The 24794-nt window shown below is 38.0% G+C and overlaps 3 protein-coding genes across 6 annotated transcripts in view; 1 reads left to right on the top strand and 2 right to left on the bottom strand.

The window, feature by feature from the left end:
• The window catches only part of LOC131774816 (dynein heavy chain domain-containing protein 1), a 48691-nt gene extending 39140 nt beyond the window's left edge, over nt 1-9551 (bottom strand). For all 3 annotated transcript variants that reach the window (XM_066173811.1, XM_066173812.1, XM_066173813.1), the window contains exons 1-9: nt 7307-9551; nt 5447-5733; nt 5144-5318; nt 3712-3930; nt 3143-3265; nt 2962-3018; nt 2134-2238; nt 1578-1679; nt 1194-1391 (exon numbers count right to left, since the gene is read on the bottom strand). In XM_066173811.1, coding sequence (XP_066029908.1) covers nt 1194-1391; nt 1578-1679; nt 2134-2238; nt 2962-3018; nt 3143-3265; nt 3712-3930; nt 5144-5318; nt 5447-5733; nt 7307-9379 — 3339 coding nt within the window. In that variant the 5' untranslated portion in view covers nt 9380-9551. The remainder of the gene's footprint in view (nt 1-1193; nt 1392-1577; nt 1680-2133; nt 2239-2961; nt 3019-3142; nt 3266-3711; nt 3931-5143; nt 5319-5446; nt 5734-7306) is intronic.
• A 92-nt stretch (nt 9552-9643) lies between these two features.
• On the top strand, nt 9644-14985 carry LOC131774854 (tRNA (adenine(58)-N(1))-methyltransferase catalytic subunit TRMT61A-like). The gene is made up of 10 exons (XM_059090941.2): nt 9644-9759; nt 10142-10249; nt 10972-11134; nt 11723-11825; nt 11960-12057; nt 12506-12564; nt 13414-13501; nt 13827-13906; nt 14011-14094; nt 14513-14985. The coding sequence occupies exons 1-10, from the start codon at nt 9700-9702 to the stop codon at nt 14849-14851; spliced, it is 1182 nt and encodes a 393-aa protein (XP_058946924.2). The 5' UTR covers nt 9644-9699; the 3' UTR covers nt 14852-14985.
• Nucleotides 14986-15047: 62 nt separating this feature from the next.
• Nucleotides 15048-24680, bottom strand: LOC131774853 (gamma-aminobutyric acid receptor subunit beta-4). 2 transcript variants are annotated; one of them, XM_059090940.2, is made up of 9 exons: nt 24569-24680; nt 22716-22801; nt 21507-21574; nt 20774-20991; nt 19747-19829; nt 18996-19142; nt 18183-18397; nt 17510-17725; nt 15048-16812 (listed from the first exon to the last, which is right to left on the bottom strand). In XM_059090940.2, the coding sequence occupies exons 1-9, from the start codon at nt 24634-24636 to the stop codon at nt 16555-16557; spliced, it is 1359 nt and encodes a 452-aa protein (XP_058946923.1). In that variant the 5' UTR covers nt 24637-24680; the 3' UTR covers nt 15048-16554. The 2 variants fall into 2 exon arrangements, with proteins under 2 accessions (XP_058946923.1, XP_066029202.1); XM_066173105.1 differs by lacking the exon at nt 24569-24680 and adding an exon at nt 23969-24077.
• Between the last annotated feature and the right edge of the window lie 114 nt (nt 24681-24794).

The raw sequence follows: 24794 nt of genomic DNA, 5'->3' as shown, positions 1-24794 counted from the left end.
ACTGTAACAAAACTATTACAGAATTATTTTAGGTGACTATGTGTGATCAAGCCCCAGGATTTCAAATCCCAGAGCAAAAAATTTTCGGTTCCATGCCCTGTGACCATGTGAACCCATCTGAAACTATTTTTTTGGTTCCCTGAAAATCCGTGAGAAAAATTTTTCAATATCTTTGATTACAGAAAAAAAATAAATAAACAGGATGTTCAATTAGTGTTAGAAGTACATTGGAATGGAGCTTGTCTACTTTTACAACAAGCCATGATGATTACTAAACACATGGGCCACCACCTTCAGTAACATACAAGATAAACAACTGATCTAGCTTTTCATATGAGTAGAATTTCTCTACTTCTAAAAATTCATAGCATGAAAACACCTGAATTTTGAGTAATAAGACTGAATACATGTATGTTGATGGGAAATTATTTTTGGGCTCCATTATTTTGAGAACACAGTAACTTATATGTGTGGTACCAGAGATGGTCATTTCCATGAAATCCAGGGGCTAAATGAGTGACATACAGGAAGGCCCTTTTGCTTAAAATTGTCATTGTTACCCAATAGTTGCATGTAATATCGACAAGAGTCAAATGTTCTCCATCATTAGAAAGAGCATGTTCGATTTGATGAAAGGCACTCTAACATTTGATATTGTCTGCCAGTGGATTCTTCCCAGAGAGATCAACCTACACTGTAAGTAACCCTTTAAATCCTAGGAGTGACCAAGACAGAATTTCTCCTTACAAAATCAATACAATGACAAGCAGACCAGCGATTCTATTGGTACCAAATTCTCCAAACTAACCTCATTAGAGTTGTATAACAGACAATAGGTAGCATTACTAAACAGATGTTTGGTTGAAAAGGGTTAAATGGTCTGACACATTGCACACATATTTCTACATAGATTCACTTGAAAACAAATGCAACACCACTCTTAATATCCTCCCTTTCCTCCTTTCCAGTAATACAAAGGCACTCCATAGAGTATTTCCTAATACACAAAATTGCTCAGGAAGTTGTTGTGTTGAATATTCTGGTGGCATATCTCTTCTTTATCAATGAGGGCTGCCAGAACAGGCATTGTTCTCCACAGAATACCTTTAAATTTTGGACTGAAACTACACAGTTGTGACAACAATTACATCTGCTTATGACATTGCTAGTGACATACACATAATAATCTATACCTTCTTGAAAACTGTCTGCATCCACTCCCGAATGGTATAAGATGATGAATCACAATACTTCCATAGCTCTTGCCTTTTCTCCATGGCAAGGAAGATGCCAGTGATGTGTCCCAAGTCATATTCACTCCCAAGCATAATAGCTTGGCACTTGCTCAGTTCTGCTAGCTTGTCACAAATTCCAACAAATTTCTCTTTCAGCTACCAAATAAATGAAAAAAAAAATTTAAGAACTGCACTACTACACATAATGAATACCAACTAATGTACAGGTAACTGACTACACTGTACATTCTTCAAGGCAAATATTTACTTCTTGTCAGTAGTACTTAACTGCCTAAATCTCTCCAGTACATTCATGAACATTAATGTGCACAAAAATCTTACCTCCCTCATGTCCTGCAGAATAGAAGACGGCTTCTCATTTGGATCAAGAAATTTCCCTGTAGTAGCAGTCTGGCCAATTTCTTCAGCAGTACATTGTAGTGCCTAAAGACAAAAAAAAAGGTTTATTTCAGATCAGCAGACTGAAGCTCAGTGTCAATGATCTGAAGGGAAACCATACCTTTCATGTCCTCTTCCCCTGTGTACAATGATGCACTTTGTTTTCTGTGATTGTTAAACATGGCATATGGGAAGTGAAAGGCTATGCACTTTTGAAATTTTTTTAAAAACAGCCCTTAAAGTGGCTGTGTAAATATTGCATCAACCAATTTTTTTTGTAGATTGTAGCTCTCTTTTTGTCAACAACTCAGTCCACATCATTGGGTGTAGCCTTGAAAACCCTTCAATTTGGCTTTGATTAGCACATCAACAAATAACACCAACCTCAACAAGATCATTTTATTTTAAAATATCACTCTATGTTGAGGAAGTAAAAGTGGACTTCAACACAAATCCCTTACTTTCAATTTCCATAAACAGTTCTTTAAAATTTACTCACACTGATTATTTCTATCAGCTTTGCTGAGACTTGTGGTTTGTGGACCTCGACAAAGTCTGATGCTTCTTGCAGACCAAACAAGAAACTTTCCCAAGTGGCCCAGACCTAGAAAATGAATGATAAAAGAATCATGTAATTTGGGTACAGATTCTGCGACAATAAGTTTAAATTATAATAATAATTACTAATTCAATAATCACTCAAACATACAGGGAGCAGTCACAAGTTTAAAAAGCTAAACTAACAACCCTGAATGTATAAATTACTGGGCTAGCAGCAAACATACGTTTTTGCTACTTAGCATCTATAGTTCCAACAGCATTTCATCACAGCATTTTATCACAGATTCTATGGTATAAAAAAAAAAACCTGGTACTGCACATGACCTCCAGGAAAGCAAGTCACAGGATTCCTAATATGTACATCAAGCAGGTGGTACATGAATATCCAATAGCTAAAGGCTCTGGATTTGATTTTAGGAGACCCCTGAATAAAATTTTCTGATCTAGCTGCCTTCAGATTGAATTTGTTTCTCAGCTGCTCAAAATTCAACTCCCCTACTGTACTTACAACTGGTCTATCTTCAACTACATTGGACTTCACACAAATTTTTTTTCCTTGTCCTCACAGCATCTCCAGTTAGTGGAAAGGAGTTAACCACATCATTAGAACAAATATCAAATAGAACATTTTTTGTTTCCTCAATACATGTACAAACATGTATTAAATGATTGCATAAAGGCAAGCAAATACATGTAAGAAGTTTATTTTGTATCCTAAGGTAAGAATAGTGCTAGACAATGAAAACTGGGCAGAATAGTCAAATACCTTTTCTTCCATCATTTCCTCTTCAGGGGTCAGTTGCCTGTAACAACTCCTGATCACCTGCAGCAAAGTACAATATACCACAAGAATGTCTTTCATAATTGATATATCAAATTAATAGCCCCCTGACCCTTTTAATATCTTCTGTGCCACAACTACAAATTTACAAAAATCTTCACCTCACCTCATAAAGATTTTTGATGCACTCCACCTTCTCCTTCAAACTAAGCACATGTTTTTTGACAGTTGAAAGCTTTTGGATGAAATCTGAAAATCCCTTGATGTCTGTCTTCTGATCTTTCAAAAGCTAAGGTCATACAAACATGAAATCAATGTCAATAACAACAAAAAACAATGAACATTTGTTGTTATTATTATGATTGACATCTTGAGTTTTATTAGAATACCAAAACAAGTTTCTGTTAGTAATAGCCTCTTTCTTCAAAGAATAAAGTATCTGTTAGTTGTTAATTTATATAAAGATTGCTTTATGTTTTGAAGTACAGCAGGTAAATACATGATTGTATACTAAGTAGATAAGTAGGTACAGGTAGTTAGGTTGTGGATAGTGAATGAGTATCTTTATTATTTAACTACACTTAGTTGCACTTGCACAATGGAATCATGGTCACATCTCAGTAATAAACAATGATTGAGCAGTACCCACTAAAAACCATGAATATCCACATGATAGAAAGTATGCCAAAGACGAGTAAATTTACAGCTGAATATTACCAATAACAGCACACATACCTCTGATAGCTTGTCAACATCCTTGATCACCTCATCAGAAAATGTAATGACATCTGTAATGATCAACTGCATCATCTCCTTAAAGATGGTGTTCAATTGTGGGAGAAGCACTTCCTGTACTTTATGGCAGTCCACAAAGAATATTCCATTCTGAGTGCAAAAACTCTTGGCCATGCTGAACACTTGTTCCTTCCATGTCTTGATCTGGTTCAGTTGTTGCTATGAAATAAATATCAAATAAATAAATAAATGATCAATAAAAGTTTATAGCTTTTAGTGATGGCAAGTCCTCAAGGTGGTACTTTATTCAGTGATGTTGGAGCTTGGAAGGATAATTTTGGGGAGGGAAGAAAATAGAGAAAAGAGAGAAATCATAAGAAGAGGAGATGAACCAACAATAAATTAAAGCCACAGTGACATCCAGTCAACCAGGTAATGAATGCAAGCTGCAATGATGGGAGACCTGTCCACTTGCACCAGCATAACTCCTTCTTCCCTTTCAAAGTGAATCAAATGAATCATGTACTTTTTAGTTGAATATCGCCATCTGGCCAATGAGGAATTCAAGATGACTAAATGTTTGTGGTGCACTTGTGTACCCATCCAACATTATCATGTACATTTACTGTACATGCAACTCAAAACTTGTCAAAAAAAAAATTGGTTTCATCTCCCCATTTAGTTATCTGGTATTCTTATAAATAATGAAAATAGTACAGGTGGAAATATTCTTGTATCTGAGCTGGAAGCAAATATCACCAATTATATAATAACTCCATTACATGCACATTTCAACTGGTTCTTATTTAAATTCAATGTGGGCTATGGAAGACAGATGCATTGATGATGCCATAATGAACAGTCTTGTCCTTCTTTACTTCATAAAAAATAAATTCCATGTCGCCATGGGTCTGTGCATTAGTAGATCACAAAAGAAGTCAGAATATGGTTCAAACATCAGTAACATACTTGGCTGCCCCACCTCTTGACATCATCTGCAATCTATCACTGAAGAGATGCACAGTGAAATGGAATATAGCATCCCTACCCTCAAATTTGCATCAAGCTATTCTTTTTTCTCCAAACCCTTTACACCCTAACATTATTATTATTCATATTCTCCTTACTGTTCTCTGTACATTTCCTAGATTCTAACGAAGAGGATTTGTAAAACCACCAAGAGCTTTGTCAGTCTCTGATCATTTCCTTTATTCTCGTGACTTAAACTTTTGATTCAAGGGATAGATTTTATAAGGAGAAATTAGAACCTTGTCACTCTTAGGGATTAAAGGGTTATTAGTGACAGTCCTTGCTCTCCAGTGGATACTTATGGTGAACTTAGAAACTTAAGTTGTAAAAATTGCCTACTTGTTGTAAATAAATTTTTGTTATAAGGCAAATAAAAAAGATGATGTTGATGATGATACCATACCTCAATCTTACTGGTCTGTTGACCTCTCAACTTATGTGTGTCACCACTTCCCCAAGAAGAAACAAACTCATGGATTACAGCCACCCAACTGTGATCATCACAAAACTGCTCAACTTCTTCAGTGGCTTGTGATAGCAGATCTGCTTGTCGCTGAAAAGCCTCTGTGATCTGTTTACTAAAGAAAATGAAACAGAAAACAGAGAAGCCTCAGTTAATTGATATACATAAGCCATGTATAAATACTTCTTTGTACTTCCTTGACATATATATCTCTATTCAAGAAAAAATGAGAACACAACTCACTTCTTGTGGATTATCTCCATTAGTTTCTCCTTGGTCAGAGGACTCCTATCGATTAAATAATCCTGGAAGCGTTGCCCTTCCACTAGAAGGCCTCCATCAGGCTCTTGCCGAAAGCACAGTTGAAGAGTGGCCTGCCTTGACATATCTCTTGCACTTGACAGATCAGAATTTAAACCATCCAAGTCTTCATAGATTTCATCATCTGTCCTTGTGACTGTGGTTGGGCTTCCAAGAATTTCTAGGACATCACCTTGATCATCTCTTTGCAGGGTTTGCAGATGTGCTGTCTAAAAAGACAAACATGCAGATTTGTTCTGTGAAATAACCCATCCAAAGAGTACATAACCTTAAATTAATGGGATAATAATGAGAATTTAGCAGATGACTTCCACAAGGTGGCTCTTCTTGTCCACTGTTTCCAGGTAGAACGTAGAATGTCAATTTTTGTGAAGGCAACAACACCCAAGGATATGGAGAAAAAGGGTCAGAGCAAGAACAAGAACCCACAACAAACTCAACCCAAACGTGACAACAAGTCCATGAATTGAACCTGAAGTACAGCAATGGGAGACAAGTGTGACCCTCCACGGGAAAACGGACACTAACGCTTTTCCGTTTAATTAGCTGCAAAACCATTTACTATCCGTTTATATCCGTTTACACGGTTCATGAAAGCGTTTAAACGGTTTGCTTATCCGTTTAAAAAAATTTGCATCCGTTTAACGCTTTAGCTAAAACGTTTAAGCGGTTTGCTCATCTGTTTAAAAAAAATTTGCATCTGTTTAATGCTTTTGCCAAAACGTTTAAGCGGTTTGCTCATCCGTTTAAATTAAATGCTCTCACCACTTCACCATTCCCACTCCTTGCTTGTCCCAGCTCATGCATAATGTGTATTTTTAATAAGGAAATTAGGAGATATTGAACAAGTCTTAAGCTTGACAGTCACAAGCAACTTCTAACATGTATATGTACATGTGCAGCAATCACCTGGATGAGGGTAGTTCTAAAGATAATTGATGTCATTTACAGTGACTTGTGTCTCTAACTCTGAGCACAAGCCATCATTACTTGACAGTGATGATGAAATATATTTGGTTGCAAAAAAATCTTTCAAGACTAACATTTTGAGTATAATAGCCCCTCATCAGAGTGATGACAAAGGGCTAACACTCAAAATGTCAGCTTCAGAAACTCCTTATAGATGGGGGCATCGGGGTCTATTAGAAACCAAAAAACCATTTTAAAAAATCATCCAATACCACAAAATCACAAAGAACTTCCATTAAAACTGAAAACCCCGTGCAAAACTGCCTAAACCAATAAATTTTTACATCCCAGTTATCAAAACCCTAATCAATCCTATACTGTCGGTGACAAGTAGAACAAATAGAGCTTTCATGGCTACTAGACTGGAAAATAGGAAAAACAGAAAACCACATCGAATACCAAATCTGAAAGTCCATTATGGTTTTTACGAAAGCCCAAAACCAAATGCTAATTTAAAAAAAAAAACAAAATCCAGTGCAAAGCACAATGAACACCAAAACCAAAAAAACTGGAGTTTTTTGGCACTGAAACCTAAAACCCATTCTAAAAAATAGCCAAAACTGCAAAACCAAAAATCCCAAAATTGCCCCTCTCTAATTTGCAGTTAACCAACTTAGTTAATAAAACCAAATTACATGTATCTTGCAACACACCACTCCAATGCAGCACCACAGTCTCTTTAGAAACTCACCCCTCCATCTTTCAAGAATACCCTCACCTACACTCTCTCATTATAATTTTATTCATGTACCTCGGACTGCAATAATTATAATAATATTGTTACTAACAAGTACCCTGGTAGTCATTTCTTACCGTGTTGGTAGACATGGGTTGTTGTCCACCAGTCATTAAGGTTTCAGATTGTTTGTCAGTACCATATATCAGCTTTTCAATGTCACTTGGTCTGTCTCCAGCTTTTGTTTGTTTCATGGAGTCACTTAAATCAAAATCATTTGGTTCACTATAATCCACTTGCTCATGCATTCCATTCTCTGCTTTCTCCTGAAAATGTTTAGCTTTGCTTCCCAGCTCCATGGCATGTGAGAGATTACAGGAAGCACTTATAACACTCCCCACTGCAACAGACACAGCATGAGAAAACTGCTTTACAGATGGCGACAAAGTAAGCTTGTGGTCATCCCCAAACACAATTTCAGCCGAAAAAAGCCCATCCCTTTCAGGTCGTGGGCCAGGCATTGCTTCATCCACAAATCTAGAAATGTTCCTTTGAACTAATTTCAATAGATTCGAAACAATAATGTGGTCCACCAAACGTACAAAGGTTCCAAGCCTTTTAACCTCATCTCGAGCAAGCTTCAAATTGTGTTGTCTGACTGCTCTCTTCTTTTTTGCAACTGCTAGTGATTCCTGATAGTTATGGCGGTGATTTTTTACTTGCCCTTCACAGTACTCTAGATATTCAAAACAACTCTCCTGTGTTTTATCTACAATCATTTGGCAGTAGCTGAAAAACTTTTCCATGTATTTGTAACCTGTGCCACAAGTTTTGAAAATAGTGTCCTCAAATTCCTCCAGGGAATATGAGAAATTGATCTGAAATGGTAAAAAAGTGACCTTTTCCAAGTCCTGAAGGAGACTTGAAATCCTTATTAAAGCTGATCCAAAACTGGGGACATTTGAAATGAGAGACTTCTCAATCTCAGCTTCAACTTTGAGAAACTGACTGAATTTCTTTATGTCCTTCCATTTCCTGAACATTTTGGTGACAACAAAGTTCTTGAAAAAACCAACATTTGAAATTGCTTTAAACAAGCATGCTTCTCTGTACCATTCTGCCAATGATTGTGTCTCTGATGGACCATTAGGGTTCACATGCAAAACACAATGTGATGAAATCACATAATGTTCAGGATTCACTTTATCCTCAGGGACAACCACCAGGCTATATGGATCATAACGCACTGAAGGTGCAACATTCAAAAAGGCAAAATTTTCTTGACCAAGGAATCGTCCTTTGACAAAATTTTCCACAACTTCTCTGCCAGTCTTTCCCAACATCCCTCTCTTAACGTCACTCTGTTGAGTGACCCTCCCTGATTCAGGCAATGGTATCCTGATGACAGGAGAACTTGGTGACCCCCTTGGAATAGATGGAGGAGCGGGAACATGTGTTTGTGGGAGATCAATATCCAATGCTAATGCAGTTGTTCCTAATGATCCTCCCAGTGTGGCTTCTCTGATAGCTATCTCTCGCACTACTCCTGGAAGAGCTCTTTTGAGATCTTCCATACACAATGGCTTCGGACCATGACTTTTTGCATCTCCATCTGAATGATCAAAAATGTATGTGGTACCCCCAGGAAAAATTGGCACCCCACGGGGGACTTTTACCCCCTTATATAACGATGACTGTTGCCCCCTTGGGGTAAATAGACTGTCCACAGAAGGTTCAGTTGGAAATGAGAAAGCTTGTTGTCTAGTACCTCCGAGGGAAACAGATAACTCGTCAGGAAAGACAGCCAGCAGTTTCTTTTCCACAAATCCATAATCATTTTCATCCCCGCTTGCTTTGATTTTAACGTAAACACGGTCAACGTAATGCCTTATTTGTGGAGTTCCACTCAAAAAGTGCGAGTATGGCTCGATAATATCTAGAACTTCGCAGAGGTGATACCAGGACTGTTTCGTGTTTAGCTGCAAAGCGTTCACGAAACTGCGTGAAACTTGTTGCAGCAAAATTTGAACATCGCCATTATCCAAATCGACGCTACTCTTAGGCCGAGAAGTATTCAGCCTCTCTTGATCGCTAGCATCACTCAAGCCTGAAGAAGTGGTAATGGTGGGTTGTGAGACCAAACTCCTTGAATCTCCGATGGCTGGAAGTTTTGGCTGCGAAAAGGCCACCTCGCTAATTGGATCAGACATTTTGATAATTTCTCCGCAATATGTTTGTCATGTTCTTCTTGGAAAATTTCAACCATAGCTCTTTATTTCCATTGCACATAGTCATCGCCTCAGTAGCGATTATTTCATCATCCATTTTTTAGACGAAAGTCAATGTCAAGTTTGACTTTTCATCCACAATCCGCCATATTTGTATACCTCTTTCGCGGTTAGCAACTGTTTAAAATTCCCAGCATTCAAGGCAGTCGTTACCATGTACAGACGGAACATAGATTCAGCGGGTTTCCCCATGAGAGAGCAGTTAGATTTTCGATTTCTCTTTGAGAATTAATTTATGAACCATGAGTTTTGCGGAATATAAAGAACGGATATCTGAAGGGGATACTGTTATTCTGTTCCTTGTGAGTATATGATTCATAATGAAAGCCAAATCTAACATAATAAAGATCTCTCGAGTACAGCTTCCTATGAGACCTGATTCAGCAGATTGCACATGAGGTTTGTAACACTGCAGTTGGGTTGCATCCAGTTGATGGTATTTCGCCGAAAATCTACGACGTGGACTTCATAACTTGAGATAAGGAATGACTAATCTAATTAAATGATTAGGTTACCAACGATCGCTGGAGAATTCCTTCAGCACCGGCTTATTTCACGATGCTTATTGAAGTACGTTATGCATATGGTATGGTCCAGAAGTGTTAAATATTCTTATTTACCCTTGATACCATTATACATCCTTTTCGATTTGCTGTTTATGTTTTGTTATCAATGTACCCCTAGGGGCATAACTCTATGCAAACTCTGACAGTTACACCAGGAAAGGTACATCAGACAAAATATGGTGCTCTTCCACACTCAGACATGGTTGGAAGGAAGTTTGGAACAAAGGTAAACTAAATTGTCACCTTATGAACTATTAAGCTGGCCTTGGATTTTATAGAAGAGCCATGTGGAAGACAAGATTTGCTCAGCTTTAAGCGTGTTACAATTCATAGGTAGGATGCTACTGCCAAAGTGTCTCCCTTCATCTGCAGGGGTATAAAATGTTATTAGTGAGCTCAGAGTGAAACCTGAAAAATATGCCAGGGGTGGTGGGGAGGTGGGGGAGTTTCCTGCAATGGACTTGCACTTTGTATAGAAGGAAGATACTGTGAGAACCAAGGCTTTGTATTTATAGACTGTGTGGGAAAGTTTGTGTGACTGTAGATTTTGGCTTGAAGTCATGATGTGTTGAGACCAAGGGCAACATGTTCCATACTTAATGACTAAGAGCCAGAGATACCTCCATTCTGCCTGAGTGTATTCAGTCAGTAGGCATCTTGTGGGTCTTTGCTTAGGACTCATTATAGCTTTTCATGGCCCTAATCACTGTGTCAAGTCCTGCACAGCTATAAGGATTATTTTTATAATGATTTTTAATAAAAGTGCCCCTGGAGCCATATTGGTCTGTTCGGTCTGTGAGATCCTAGTGACTCAGTGCTACAAGAACTGGGAATGGGTATCAGCAGTTATCCATTACATAATGGAATTTGAAGTTAAAGTAATATTAAAAAAACAGATATATTTCTCAGCTGATTAATAATGTATTTTACATTGATAATAAATTTCAGATGTTTTCACTGAACAAAAAGGGTTGGGTCTACCTTCTTCATCCTACGCCTGAACTATGGACAATAAACCTTCCTCACAGAACACAGATTCTTTATTCTACAGACATCAGTATGATCATTCTACGGTTGGCTCTTAAACCTGGATCTGTTGTTGTTGAGTCTGGTAGGCATCATACCTAATCCTTTAACCCTTTACACCCTAACATCAGTATGCATATTCTCCATACTGTTCCCCATACATTCCTTAAGGTGCTGACAAGGAGAATTTGTCTAACAATCAACAGCTTCTTTTGCCTCTGATTCTCATGACCTTACTGCATGATTCAGGGGTGATATTGTAAGAAGACATTAGATGCTAGTCACTCTTTGGGGTTAAAGGTTTACTCCTATGTGTGACCAAAACAAAATTTCTCCTTGCAATATCAATTCAATGTCAAGCAGACAAGTGATGAGAATTAAGACAGAATTGTCGATGAGAGAATTCTTAGTTGATCCAATACCAAATTCTCTGACCTGACATCAAAGTAATTGTATGGCAATGAAAGAGTCCATGACCTTCTATCAAAAAAATTGACATGATTGATAAAACTATAAACAGAACAACAACAGGTCTAAACAAAGAAATCTTTTTTAAAATACAATCTCTATCATTTAGAAACAACTTATCACTCTTGCACTCATCGAAATCTCATTTAAAAAGATTAATAAAGTTGGATTACAAATGCTCGCTTTATTTCCTTTAAATCACCAGGAACTGGAAGTGGTTCAATGTCTCATTGTTTAATAAGGACAATTGCTCCATCTGGTCATCTCCACACATTTGAATTCCATTCAGAAAGAGCTGAAACAGCCAGGTCAGTCTACAACACTCTAAGGTTGATATAACTGTGATCTGGTTGAGTTGTTTTCTTGAATGTTAAACTCCAATACTCTCAGAGGCATAAACAATTTACTTTATCATATTTCATCCACTTTTGGCTCTCAACAGGAAAGAATTTGAGGAACACAAAATTGGTCATCTGGTAACTGTAAGATGTCGTGATGTTTGCAAGGAAGGATTTGAACTTCATCAAGTTGCAGATGCAGGTCAGTGTAAAAGGGCATCAGGGAAGAGGAATTACAATATTTTATGATTTTGAAATTTCTCTGTTTAAATTATTTATTGAAATTTACTTTTGATTTATTGCATGAGACTGACATTTACTGCTTTGAATTGATCTGATTTTTGTTAAAGTCTCCGATAAAAATTAATGAGTAAGAGGGATAATGTTGAGTTTGAATCAAATGTGTTGGAGGAAAAGTAAAGGCAACCTTTTGATTTGTTTTTACTAAACTGGTAGGAGGAGAATTTGTGAATGGTGATTTGAGTTGCTCTGGAGAGGGAAATAACTGTCATTGAAAATGTCAACCTTGGAATTATGTTATCAATTATCAAAGGATATGAAAAGAATTCTCTCATTAATTTAGTGTTTATATTGAAGGATTGTTTTTGTCAGTCAGTAAGATAAGTAAACTGAGGTCCCATTTCTTTCAGTCTTTCTTGATTTACCTGCTCCATGGGAGGCAGTAAAACACTCCAAAGAAACCCTCAAAGTGAGTAGCTCTCCAGTTGTCAACAATGATAATGGACAAATTACATGTGGGATGTACAGATATGTATGTATGTATGTAAATGTATGTACATACAATCTTAATTGACCACCCCCCACCCCTCCCTCCATGGGGCTTTTCAAGGCCAACACAAACAAACTGAAACATTGTGAATAAACATGGTTTTTTAATAAACCTCAACTGGCTGGAGGCAGGCCAGTTGGCTAATTATGCAAAGTGCAGCCAAGAAGTTGAATTTGCGTTAACCAAACACAAATCCAGTGAGTAGCAGTGTGGAAGGGTTGGACCTGGAAACCACCAGATTACAAGCGCAATGCTCTAATGAAGGGCTTATGCTCAAAATGTCAGCTTTGAAACTCTTTACAGTGGCCAATTTACATTTTATCAACTCAGTTGATAATTCCAAATTACCCTGTTACACTCCCCCACTGACACAGCACCACAGTTTCTTTAGAAACTTACCCCCTTTAACCACTCAGTCACACTATAATTTTGAATGGAAAATAGGAAACAGTCAAGGGAGTTTAAATATTAACCCTTTCTCTCCCATGATCTCATTAGTAATTCTCATTACTGTCGACCATACAATTCTTATGTTGTTAGTTGAGAGAATTTGTTATTGGATCAACTGCCAATCCCCTACTGTAGTTGATATTTTTCTCTATTCTCATCACTTGTCTGCTTGATAATGTATTGATATTGTAAGGAGAAATTCTGTCTTGATCACTCCTGGGAGTAAAGGGTTAAAGTATCCTTTTTGCACTGCCAGACTGCCAACTTATCCACTAGCAATGACTGATAACATTCATTGTGTTTTGTGTCTTTGACCAGGCAGAGGGTGGAAAGATTTGCTCTTTTTCTCCTTGCATTGAACAAGTACAAAGAACCTGTGAATCTTTAAGGGCATGTGGATTTAGAGGTGAACACTAAACATAAAGTTTTCAATAAAAAAGTCATGTTTCTCTCCTAATTATTTCTTCATCCAAAAAAAGTGACTTTTTTTTTCTCTATTACATCTCTCCTTAAAACGTATTCTCTATCTTGATGAATGAAAGACCTCCGTTTACTAAATGTTAAAGTCACTAGTACCTTGTCTCTCTCGTCTATATTCCAAACTCAACGCAGACAAAGGGGTGGGTGTTGTTGTTTTGGCTGTTATGTAGGAAACAGAGAATTTTATAAACTTTGCATGGTTATGAATTTGTAATTTAGTCCTGTTTTTTCCATGTTTAACAATGCTGAAGACATAGAGGTGATGGAGTGTCTTTCCAGAACGTTCGAAGTAAGAACTGTCCCGTTACAAGTTCCTTTCTTTGGTCCCGAAGTGAGTGTTTGTTTTTATTATTATTTTAAAGTAAGAATTCCAACGGAAAGTCCTTATTTGAGATTATTAATTATAAAGTTTAAAAAAATTTTTGAACTTTTCAGAATTCACAACCACCAGATCCAACGCCGAGTGATTTCTCATCGCGGAAGAGAAAACTTGAAGAAGAAAGTGAATCATGTGACACGGTACCCAATACTTTGTTGTTTCCTGTATATTTTTGTTTCAATTGTTTACTTGTGTTTTCTTAAGGGATCTTCAATATCAAAAGTTCTCTAACATACTCCTATAAATGAACAAAGGGTGAGTTCTCAAGAAACTGTGACTGGGAAGCATTATAAAATCATTTGGTTTTATCAACCGAGTTGAATATAACTTTGCCATTGAAGACCTTTTCTAAAGCCAACTTTTCGAGCGTCAGCCCTTCGTCGTTCGCTCAGACGAAGGGCTGAAATTCGAAACGTTAGCTTTAGAAACTCTTTACGGTAACCAATTTACATACTTAACTCGGCTGATGAAACCAAATCATCGTGAAAATGTATTCCCGTTTAGATCTCTCATTCCTACTGATGCCTTCTGTTCTTTTTTCTCTTCCCATTTGGATAGCCTTCTTCAGCGTTGCAAGACGACCACGTAAATATGAAATTGATGGAATCTTCACTGGTTGAAAACACTCCCGGTGAAGTGAAGACTCCCACGGATAACGTTGAACATAAAAGCGAAATATCGAACGGAAAAGCGGCGGAAAAATCTGCGCCACACTTCACGGACACTGATCCTGCTTCGGGACTTGTGCGGAATGTTCGAGCAGTTATGTCACAGAAAGCCAACAAAGCGAACATTCTGACAGGCAGACCGCTGAAGGAGATGACGGGACATACGGGATACTTGACATTTGCTACGCTTTATGCGCATGTCACGAGTAGCAATGGAAGAAGCGACTAAGAAAAATGATAAACAAGTCAATACACATGGCCGTGTTTGTATTTTTCTTGTTTCTTTAACGTCATAATACAATGAAGGCTTCCAACCAAAGCATTTATTATTCTCTTTATCTTGGACAAATATCATTTCCATGCAAAATAAATTGTGTTTACAATCTGGTACTATACCTTATATTATATATTTTACAGTTAAATGGTTCCCTCAGAAAAAAGAGTTGTCGAACAATTTCGTTTAACTTTCCTTTTACCATCTATAATTGTTCCCTAAAAATGTATGTTTCGAAAAATGTGATAAAAAGATAGGTCACTGTGTTTGTTTAAGAGATATGATGGGCCAAACTTACCCCGTTTATGCCTGTAATGGCACTAATCATGCGCGTCATGTCATCGGTTAACGGTACATTGTGCAGTAGATGGAAGCAAGAGTTTTTAGAGTAATACTTGAAAAAACTTGATAGGTAGAAAGTCTGGAGCGTAAGGAACAATTTCATACATAATTTGAGAAACAATACCGTGTTCTCGGAATGCGCGAGCGCTTATTCGCCTGATTACGTGATTTTATGCACAGTGAAGGATGCGCAATGCAATACTGAGGAATCACCTAAAGTGTAATTGAAAGTCAATTCTTTATCGAGGAAGGTCTCAGCAAGACTCGCTCTATGGCACTCTCCTTTCAAAGGATGAAAAAGTCTCTCTGATACAGACACTGATAAATTTAACTCTCCAGAAACTTTGGTCACTCTAATTCATGTACTGTTTGCTCCAGACCAACTCCCAACAAAGTATTTGATAAATCTTAGGGTTCATATCTCGGTTAGAAACTTAATTGTGCACGTAGCACTTTAGTCCATGCATGATTATGTTGTCGCTTTATATCTTTTAAGACTGTTTTCGAAGCCAGACTTAAATCGTTAGTCTGGCACAGACTGCTATTTAAGATTCCAAACCGTAACCTAACGTTTCAAAAATTGTCTTCAAACTGAATGCTATAAACATTTCGACAACGAACGTCGCCATTTTGAGTTTTGCTTAGCAACCTGACCGCTGACCTTAGAGGTGCGTGATTTTACTCGTCTTTTTGCTATGTTTTGCGATCTTTCTAGAATTATCAGGAGCTTTTCAATGATACATTCCTGTATAAAATGATTATTTTATTGGCGTATTCGTTTGTCTTTGGTTTGTGATGTCCAGAGCACTGGCTGTTTTCGTTTTTTGTATACGGCCAGGTTATTGAGTCGTTTTCAAAATGACGGCGTTTGTAATCATGATGAAACAGTGATACAATCTTCGAACGGTTATGTTACTCGTTGGAATCCCACAACGGAAGAAGTAGTATATATTTTACAACTAGCGTCACAGTGGAAATAAACATCACATAAAGATGATTTCTAGAGCATTTTCCTCATGTAAGTACATGCTTAGTTCCGCGTTTGAATCACTAACAAATGCTTTTTCAACTTGGAACAGCCTAACCGTTCTTCTCGCCCCGCTTGATCTGAAATTGTAACTTTGTAAAGGCTTTGATTGAGACGCCGAATTCATCATGTGCTGAACTTGGCATAAATTGTAATCGCGTGCGTTAAAACCTAAGAAACGTATGGAAAAAAAACTTTTGGACAAACGGCTCGTTAAACCTTTGCCGAAAAGGAACTCCTGCGTGTGAGCTGCGCTCATAATTAATGTTTACTTTAAACTGACCTGCAGTTACATATCGCGTGCTACAGCCATCCAATAAACGGTGTTAAATATGCCAAAGCTGATGGGAAACACTATCAAAGACAGTTCATCGACAGCTAAAACAGCTTGCTCTGTGTACAAACGGTTCTTCCAATTCGTGAGGCTCAGCCATTTGCTTCGCGCAGCTTTAACCTCATGATGATCATTTATCATCAGTTCTTGCTCCATTTTTGCGAATTCCATCATTTCTAACTGTGTGCTGCATATCTTGTCTGGATTGCCTCTCTGTGCATTAAAACGGCAGCGATGAGAATTCATTGATGAAAATTTTCGTATTTTTTCCTAGCTTTATGGGTTCATTCCCTAAAGTAACTTCTTGGAACCAAAAATGAAGTGCCCAATCCCCTTTCAAAAATCATAAGTTCCTTTTTGAAGCAAGCATGCATCGTGAAAAATCCTGAACATTAGTTCAGAGTTATCCGTGTACCGCGGTAAACATAACAATTCTTGTTGTGGAAAGGAGGGAGAATGGTCGCGAAGTACTTCACTTCGCATTGTAAGTTCGGATACAAATCTGAGTAGCGAGTATTGTGCTAATGCATCTCGACTGTATTGAAAGTTCGTCTTGTAATCTTCCCCCCAACATCAACCCTAACTATCGCCCTCTTTACCACCTCCTGCTCGACTGAGAAGTTAAGGGACGGACTCGTATCAACTCAATACATTCATATGTCAAGCAAGATACTCTATCAACAGAGCCACAAGTATTTCGTTGGCAAGCTAACCGCACCACAAACGAAGTTCACATGTGCACTTAATTTTTCTCCTTAAAACCGAAAACCACATCAACGTTTTGTATTTATCCTACACCTCTACATATCCTTCCCATTCCATTTATCCAGGAAGTTGGATTATTTTGCGATAAAAATTCCGATTTCCCTGTTAATGAAAAACAGTTGCCCTTTATTACCATTCCACTTACTCTGTTTGTAACCCCGTCTCCGTTTCTCCATTCCTTGCTATCATCAGAGGCGTCTTTGTTATTGGGTTTGTGGTTACTCTTTTCTAACTCTTGAATTTTCTGATATTTTTTCATTCTGGATGCCAAAAATAACACAATTGAATACTCTCCCAATGAGGCAAACACGAACAGAAAACACCCGATGAGGTACTTGTCGATGGTTTTTGTATAGTTTACCTGCATAGGATTAAAACAGACATTTCTTAATTCTAACTTTCCTTTGTTTTCTATTCTCTCTTTCTCGTATTTTGTGCTATTTTCATATTTGTGCGAGTGAATGACTATCAGGCTGGTCATGTATAGTGTGTAGCGAATAAAGTTGGGCAAAACCTGTCATTCAATCAGTAAATAATTTTCAAGTCATCAGTCAACTTTTCATTCAGCTCTTCAGTTAGTTAGCAGTCAAACAGTCAGTCAGTCAGTTAAACTCTAAGTTGTGCAGTCAGTCCATTAGTGAGTTAGTCAGCACGGTCAGTCTGTTAGTGAGTTAGGCACCCAACCACTCAGTCAACTATTAAATCAGTCTGACAGTATGCCAGTTCGCCAGTCAGTTAAACTGGCTAGCACACTAGACATTGGTTGAACTCTACTTATATAAAACTAAATATCAAAAACAATTTTCAACGCAAGTTACCTTTGGCATAGAGTTGTTGAGCATATTTAGGATGGTAACTTCAGTAAGGACAGCAGTAACTCCCAGGGTGACACGCGCAGGAGGAGAACTGCGTGGCAGCACAAAAGAGATCCAAGAAATGATAACGATCAATGCACATGGTGCATACACGTGGACGAAGAAATAACTGGACATTCGTTGAAATGTAAATATCGCCTTTATGAAGGACCAGTTTCCTAGCGTAAGATATATGGAAGAAGTCAATAGTCTTACCATTTAGTTTACTCATCGTACATAAAGTATCAGTGGTAATTAAATGATTGTAACTTATAAATTTACGTCATTGAAATGTGCTACGATTTTTCTGTTGGCCAACGCCACCATTCTCCGACAATGAATTCTAATTTGCCTCGCTTATCGCAGATTGCCTTGAATTCACGGTTAATATTAATTTGCGCCACACAATTTTTTGGGAATTGCAACAAGAAGTACTTTCAAGACTTTCCAGTTTGTTAATTTTAGTCTCATTTGATAATAAATTAAAATAAGAAACAATTGACATAGCTGAAAATACTTGAACAGTCTACATGTAAGCGCTAACAATTTTCATCGATGAAGATTTTGAATACCGAAAACAGCTTTGTTTATAAAGTAATATTTTCGAGCATTCATCATCAGCATGCCTGTTATCAGAATTTTGTTTACAAACTAACCAACAAAGTATTTGTTCTTTTTCAAGCTCAGCTCGACTAAATTGTTTAGTAAAGAAACTTGTAATCTCGTTCATCTATAACTAGCATGTCTCTCATCAGAATTCTGTTTATGTTTACTCACCAACAACGTATTTGTTAAAATCCTTTGTCAAGCTCAGCTCGACTAAATTGTATTGGGGTAACATTTTCAATTTGGCGGGAACAAATGACATCCCATCAGTGAGGTCCTGTTCCCATCTAAATCTGATGTGGTCAGCACTGTAACCGTCTGTTGAGAAAAATTATCACATGGAAAATGACAGTTTAAACCATAAAGAAGGTCGGTAGTAGAATCAGTAAGAAGTGGCTATCATCATCATCATTTTATCGTGTAGTCTGATCGTTCAGGTGAGAGAAGTCTCGAGAAGGACTATTCTCGGTAGAAGTGACTGACGTTTCGATGACCTGAGCGGAAGTCATTATCAGAGTCAAATGAAGAATTTTTTTCAGCCGTTATCGTTTACGTCCTACCAATCATCGGGGTCTGCATTAGAGTCATCTTTAACGTCAGCATCGTCATCGTAACCACAGACGTCATCCTTATGGTCTAGTTATCCTCGTCATGATAATCTCTGTTGCTTTTCTTGTCATCGTCAATCTCAACGTTATCACATCAAATAGCTTATTTTGAACTCGTCTCAGTTTACTTCAAAACGAAACACAAACTTTGATATCCATGATATGCCGACGTAGGTTTGCGGTTTGTTTCTTTGAAAGTCATTGTCATAACACTAATTCAGAGAAGTGTCACCTATAAAAGTCCGAACGCATGGGAAATCTCTGGCGTGGTGTCTAAATTATCATTTTTTTTAAGAACTGCTAGAAGTACTCACAACTCTCAATTGTCAAAGGACAGTGTTGAGTGTCCATCGGAAACTTTCTTAGATCCATAGGGCAGGCTGCTTTAATTGTGATTCTGGTGAGGCGAAAAGAATTGATTATGCACACTTCCAAATTCTAATTTAGTAAATGGTACACAATTTTAAGAAATAAATCGTATTTTGGACCTACGCATGAAATACAAATAAAATAAATGATGCTCGTGAGTGAGCATTCATGACAGCGCCCAACTATTAACTGGCAAGCGCGGGTTCAAATCTGGTCGAAGCCTGTAGGCTTTTTTTTAGAGATTTCTTTAACTGCAGCTTACGTGAGAGGATAAACTCTTTACCTGTAATGAATGGTACGTAAGCAAGCTTTTGAAGGTAATCATTATGGTATTGTGTTAACCCAATACCTTTGTATGCAACTAACCTCTACAAGCACGAAAATCTCATGCTGCAAACCAGGAGAGGTTGCTTCTGGGTCTGGAGGTCGATGGACGGTGCATAAATCGTGTGTTCAAAAAGAAAGCAAGCCTTCATTACAATTAAACGCTGCGGCACGAACGTTTATCCGCTTGCGAGTATATTTAACGCCTTGAGCAAAGCGAGCTGACGAGAGTTCGGCTAGGGATGTGGCACTAATAAGACCACTTGCTTACATCTCGCCGGCTCACGTTTCTCAACGCTTCAAACTTATTTGCAGGCGAAGAAACGCTCCTACTGAAGCGCTATTACTGATGGCATACTCCCGGACTAACGGACAGATGGACGAGCAATTGTCGACTGCTTTTTGTTCTTGGAACACCAATTTACAAACCATGATTGTGAAACGTTATTTTAGGGCAGCCCCCATCCGTCCTTAAAAACTCAGAGCAGCTACTAGACAAGGCGTCGCGCAAATTAATAACGTTTAACTAAATTTGCTTGTCCTCCTAGCCGTGTTCTCAATCGCGCTTAGCAATTGTCACAAAAACGTACTGCTTAGGTCTCAGTTTCAGACGACTTTAACTTCTTGAAAGTATTCCCCAAAGTTTACCTGGCATTGTAGTGTACAATTCCTCCAGGCATGATCATAATCATTACATTTTCTTTCGTGACTCTGTGAAACGATCCGTGTTTTGCGTTCACAAAGTAAGTATCTGGCATCCAGATGCGGTCCAACACAAAATTACTTAGAAACATGGTTTTGTTGAGGCCATGATCGAGACGCTCATCTCTCCAGGCTTGACGAAAAAAGATGTCCAATGAGAAGTCCTGACGAAACGAGTAATCGTAGTGTTTTCAGAATAAAGATCGTCATTGTTGGCTTACGCGCTGTTAATTCTCTACAGAAATATTATCAAGGCGGTGTCTCCTGCCGCCAATAGCAATCTGAGGGAAGATGTCAATTCTATTAAAACTTCTAAATTGAGCTTTGATCGCGACGCACGTGCCCCCCGTTCCTTACCCCGTGTCCCCCCTTTCCTCCCCCCCCCTCCGTTGTTATTTCTATTTCTATCCCCTCCTCGTGGCCAGGCAACCAAATGAAGACACAAGTTTTTCCTTTCTTCTTGTTACAAGTTTTGATAATCAGTATTGTCGATTGCTCAGCATGTATGTCTAACAGTCCCTCTGTCATCAACAATTTGGAAAAAAGGAAAAAAACGGCAACTGATACCGAAAATGACGGACTCTACTTAATCTAAAGAGCTCTTGTCATGCCGCCATACACTCTGAAAGCTTCCGTGACTAATCGCTCCTTCCCTAGACTTTTACGTTTCATTACTCACCATATCAATCACATTAATGGTATCGATGGAAAGAACCCAGAAACCAACTGTAACATCCACTGGACCACCTGTCAATCAATCGACAATCAATCAGTCAGTCATTGAGTTATTCAATCTCGCGTAAATTCGAAAAATCAATCAGTGATCCAGTAAAGCAAAGATTCGGTCAGTAACTCAAAAAGGTCTTTTTCAATTCATAGAGGTTACCACCATAGTAAAGCCAGAGAATCAATTAATTATTCTGACAGTCAATTAATCACGTAGTGAACCCTCTCGACAGTCAGTTGTTAAGATACTTGTCTTCACATACAAGACGTTAACGTACATAGAAATTAGAGGGATGGTAAGTTTGAGCTCGATAACGAAATAGAGAGAGATGTTTTTCGTCTTGTCACGAGCGTGAAACAAAGAAAAAATTCTGAGTCCCCATGAGGAACAGAACCTCAGACCTTCGGATTGCGCGTTCCGATGCTCTACCACTGAGCCACAGAGACTCCACGGTGAGCGAGGTCTATTACGAAGTTCATTTGACAAGCGTCCTCCATACTGCTAGTATCAGTAATGTCGATAGCGTAATGTTTGTAGATAGAAATAAGAGAGATGTTAAGTTTTGAGCTCGGAAAATAAATAGAGAGAGATGTTTTTCGTCTTGTCACGAGCGTGAGACATCGGAGTATCGATTCGACATAGAGCATCGAAGCGCGGAATCCGAAGGTCTGACGTTCGGTTCCTCAAAGGACTCAGAATTTTTTCTTTGCCTCACGCTTGTGACAAGACGAAAAACTATTCTCTCTTCATCATGAATATTTTCATGCAGTATGACGGTGTCCAATCCTACAAAAAGTAAATAAAACCTTTAGTGCTGAAAAACAGAAAAATGAACAGGGTATGAGTTTCCAATGTTTTTGACAAAAATGGAACTGGCGAAACTGCCCCACCCGAATCTATTTTAGCCAGAGCTCAGTTGTACAAAGGGTGGTTAACACGATCCAAAGGAAAAATCGACATCCAATAGGTAAGTATTAGCAAAACACTGCGCTATCTAAAGGGTAAAGACTTATCCAATAGACGGTGTTGTTCACACTTTGAAAGACCGAGGCCAGACATTAATTAAGATTTAAAGAAAGATCATCCTTTAGTGTCAATCTTGATTGCTTCGTTATTCTGAGGGAACTGAGTTGAGGACAGTGACTTGTATAAGAAACTTACCATCATAATTGGGTCTTAGCCTCAAATCATAGTGCCCCTTCATCAATAGTTTGTCGAGAATTTGAGAAACAGTCTTGTTACTTGCACTGTAGTTTCGAAAGACAAAACAGAGAGTAACAATTTAGTGATCAAATTATTACTATGTCTTCCAAAAAAAGACACAAATGCCATGTTTAAGCCTAAACTGTAGCTAGATACAATAATTCCACTCCAATCTATGTAATTCCTCCAATCGCACTTCCTTCTCAGTCAACACCAGTCTAGTTAATCCTTATCAGTCTACATATCTTGACAAGCCTCCATATTTATTCTTCAGCAATGAATAGCAAAACAATCAAGCAAAACTCTATGCACAAAGGTACCGCTTTCTACGATAAAAATCTCTGTCTACGAATACAAGAAAATACAAATTTCCCGCTGTGTGTTTCTTATGGAAAATGAAATTTTGTATAACCCATAACTGCACTTTTGCAGTATTTTTGAGGCAATATCGAGTCCAGCTTTCAAATCGTGTCGATCTCGGAGTGAACGGTAATGAATGACAACAGGCACATCAAATCTATAGACTAAAGGGAAAGAGCGTTTTAAAAAAAAAAATTATGTCTACCATAGACGGGCGAAAATTGCTCCTGATCCTAATCTCTTGTTTGGTCTTATAATCTTTCAATCATGGCTTCGTCTGTAAGTAATCCATTTCAATAAGGTGATCGTTATCAAGATTTTCTACTTTACTCTAAAACCTGTTTCCCAAGTGATACTTCAACTTGTGCTTAGTTACACGCACTACTTATTGTAATCTTTCGCAAGCGATCTCGACAATAGTTGAGCGTCACCAGATCTTTGTTAAACTTTAAGAAAAAATATGAAAGAACAAATGCTAAAAATTTATATGATTGCCTTAAATGTTCTCTGCATGGATCAAAGGGAAATCTAGGAGGAAAGTTTTCCTCTCAAAATTTTTAACAGAGAAGCGCTGGTGCATTGATAAGATAACACACCTTTGAATACAGACTCTGGTATCTTAGCATCAGACCTCGCTTTTCATTCAACGTTAAAGCTTTGCATGAAAGGCTTAGTGCCGTGCCGTGATTCTAGCTCTATCCTCATAGATTTTGGATCACCCTTTTCATCCATAAATTAGTGAGAAAACCTAGATCTATATTAATGTATATTTCCAATTTCACATTCCATTTTAGCGAAGGACGCATAGGAAAGTATTTTGATTCCGAAGTAAAACTAAAATTTTCATTTACATTCCTTCATTCGATACCACGTTGCTCTTGCCCCTCAGAATCGGCAATAAAATCATATGCCAGTCTTTTTGTTAGTTTTCTGTATACTTTCTCCCTCACACATCCCCACTCCTCTCTCTGTATCCTCTTCTGTTCTGTATGCCAGCGTGAAACTACTCGCGGCAAGATCATGTGGACATTGTAAACGCTAATTCTGGAACAATAGGTGAAAGATAATTGTAACAGCTCTTTCCCTAAAATGTGTTTTTGGAACGCCTTTTTTTCATTGTAAGTTATGACTAATATTCAGCTCAAAATGGCTTGCTTCCTGTTTGGTATAATGTTTTATCGCCTGTTGTCTCTCAGTGTTTCTTTATCCGCTCGGCTGGTGTGTACTGATTATGTACCGCCACACTAGGATAAAAGCGAGGCTGGCTAACAAATTATAATAGAAAAGTAACAGATGTAAGTAGGAAAGACGGCGAATTGCAATTAATTGAATCAAGTCCACGCGTAATACACACACCAAGTTGTAATGCAGTTGGCGCCGAGCAGCGGACGTGTTAAGCAAGTTATTCGTAAATTTAAACGTGTTGGATTAAACGTTATTACGTGACCCACCTGGCGCTTTCGATGCAAAGAAATCCAAGGAATATAAATCTTAAAGTGAAGCTACTTCGATGTTTCATTGTTCCGGTCTTTGTTTTTCGTGGAGTTTGACAGCAGTGTAAATCATCCGTGTGTCGATTTAAAATTTTTAGTCCCAGGACTTCACTTTGAAGCAAAACAGAATTAAATATAGATTGGAAAAAACTAACAAGGCCAATAAGAAATAAGCGTTGCTTGT

This window comes from Pocillopora verrucosa, chromosome 10, assembly GCF_036669915.1.
Source record: "Pocillopora verrucosa isolate sample1 chromosome 10, ASM3666991v2, whole genome shotgun sequence".
NCBI classification, from domain to species: domain Eukaryota; kingdom Metazoa; phylum Cnidaria; class Anthozoa; order Scleractinia; family Pocilloporidae; genus Pocillopora; species Pocillopora verrucosa.
This window is presented reverse-complemented; position numbering and strand designations above follow the sequence as displayed.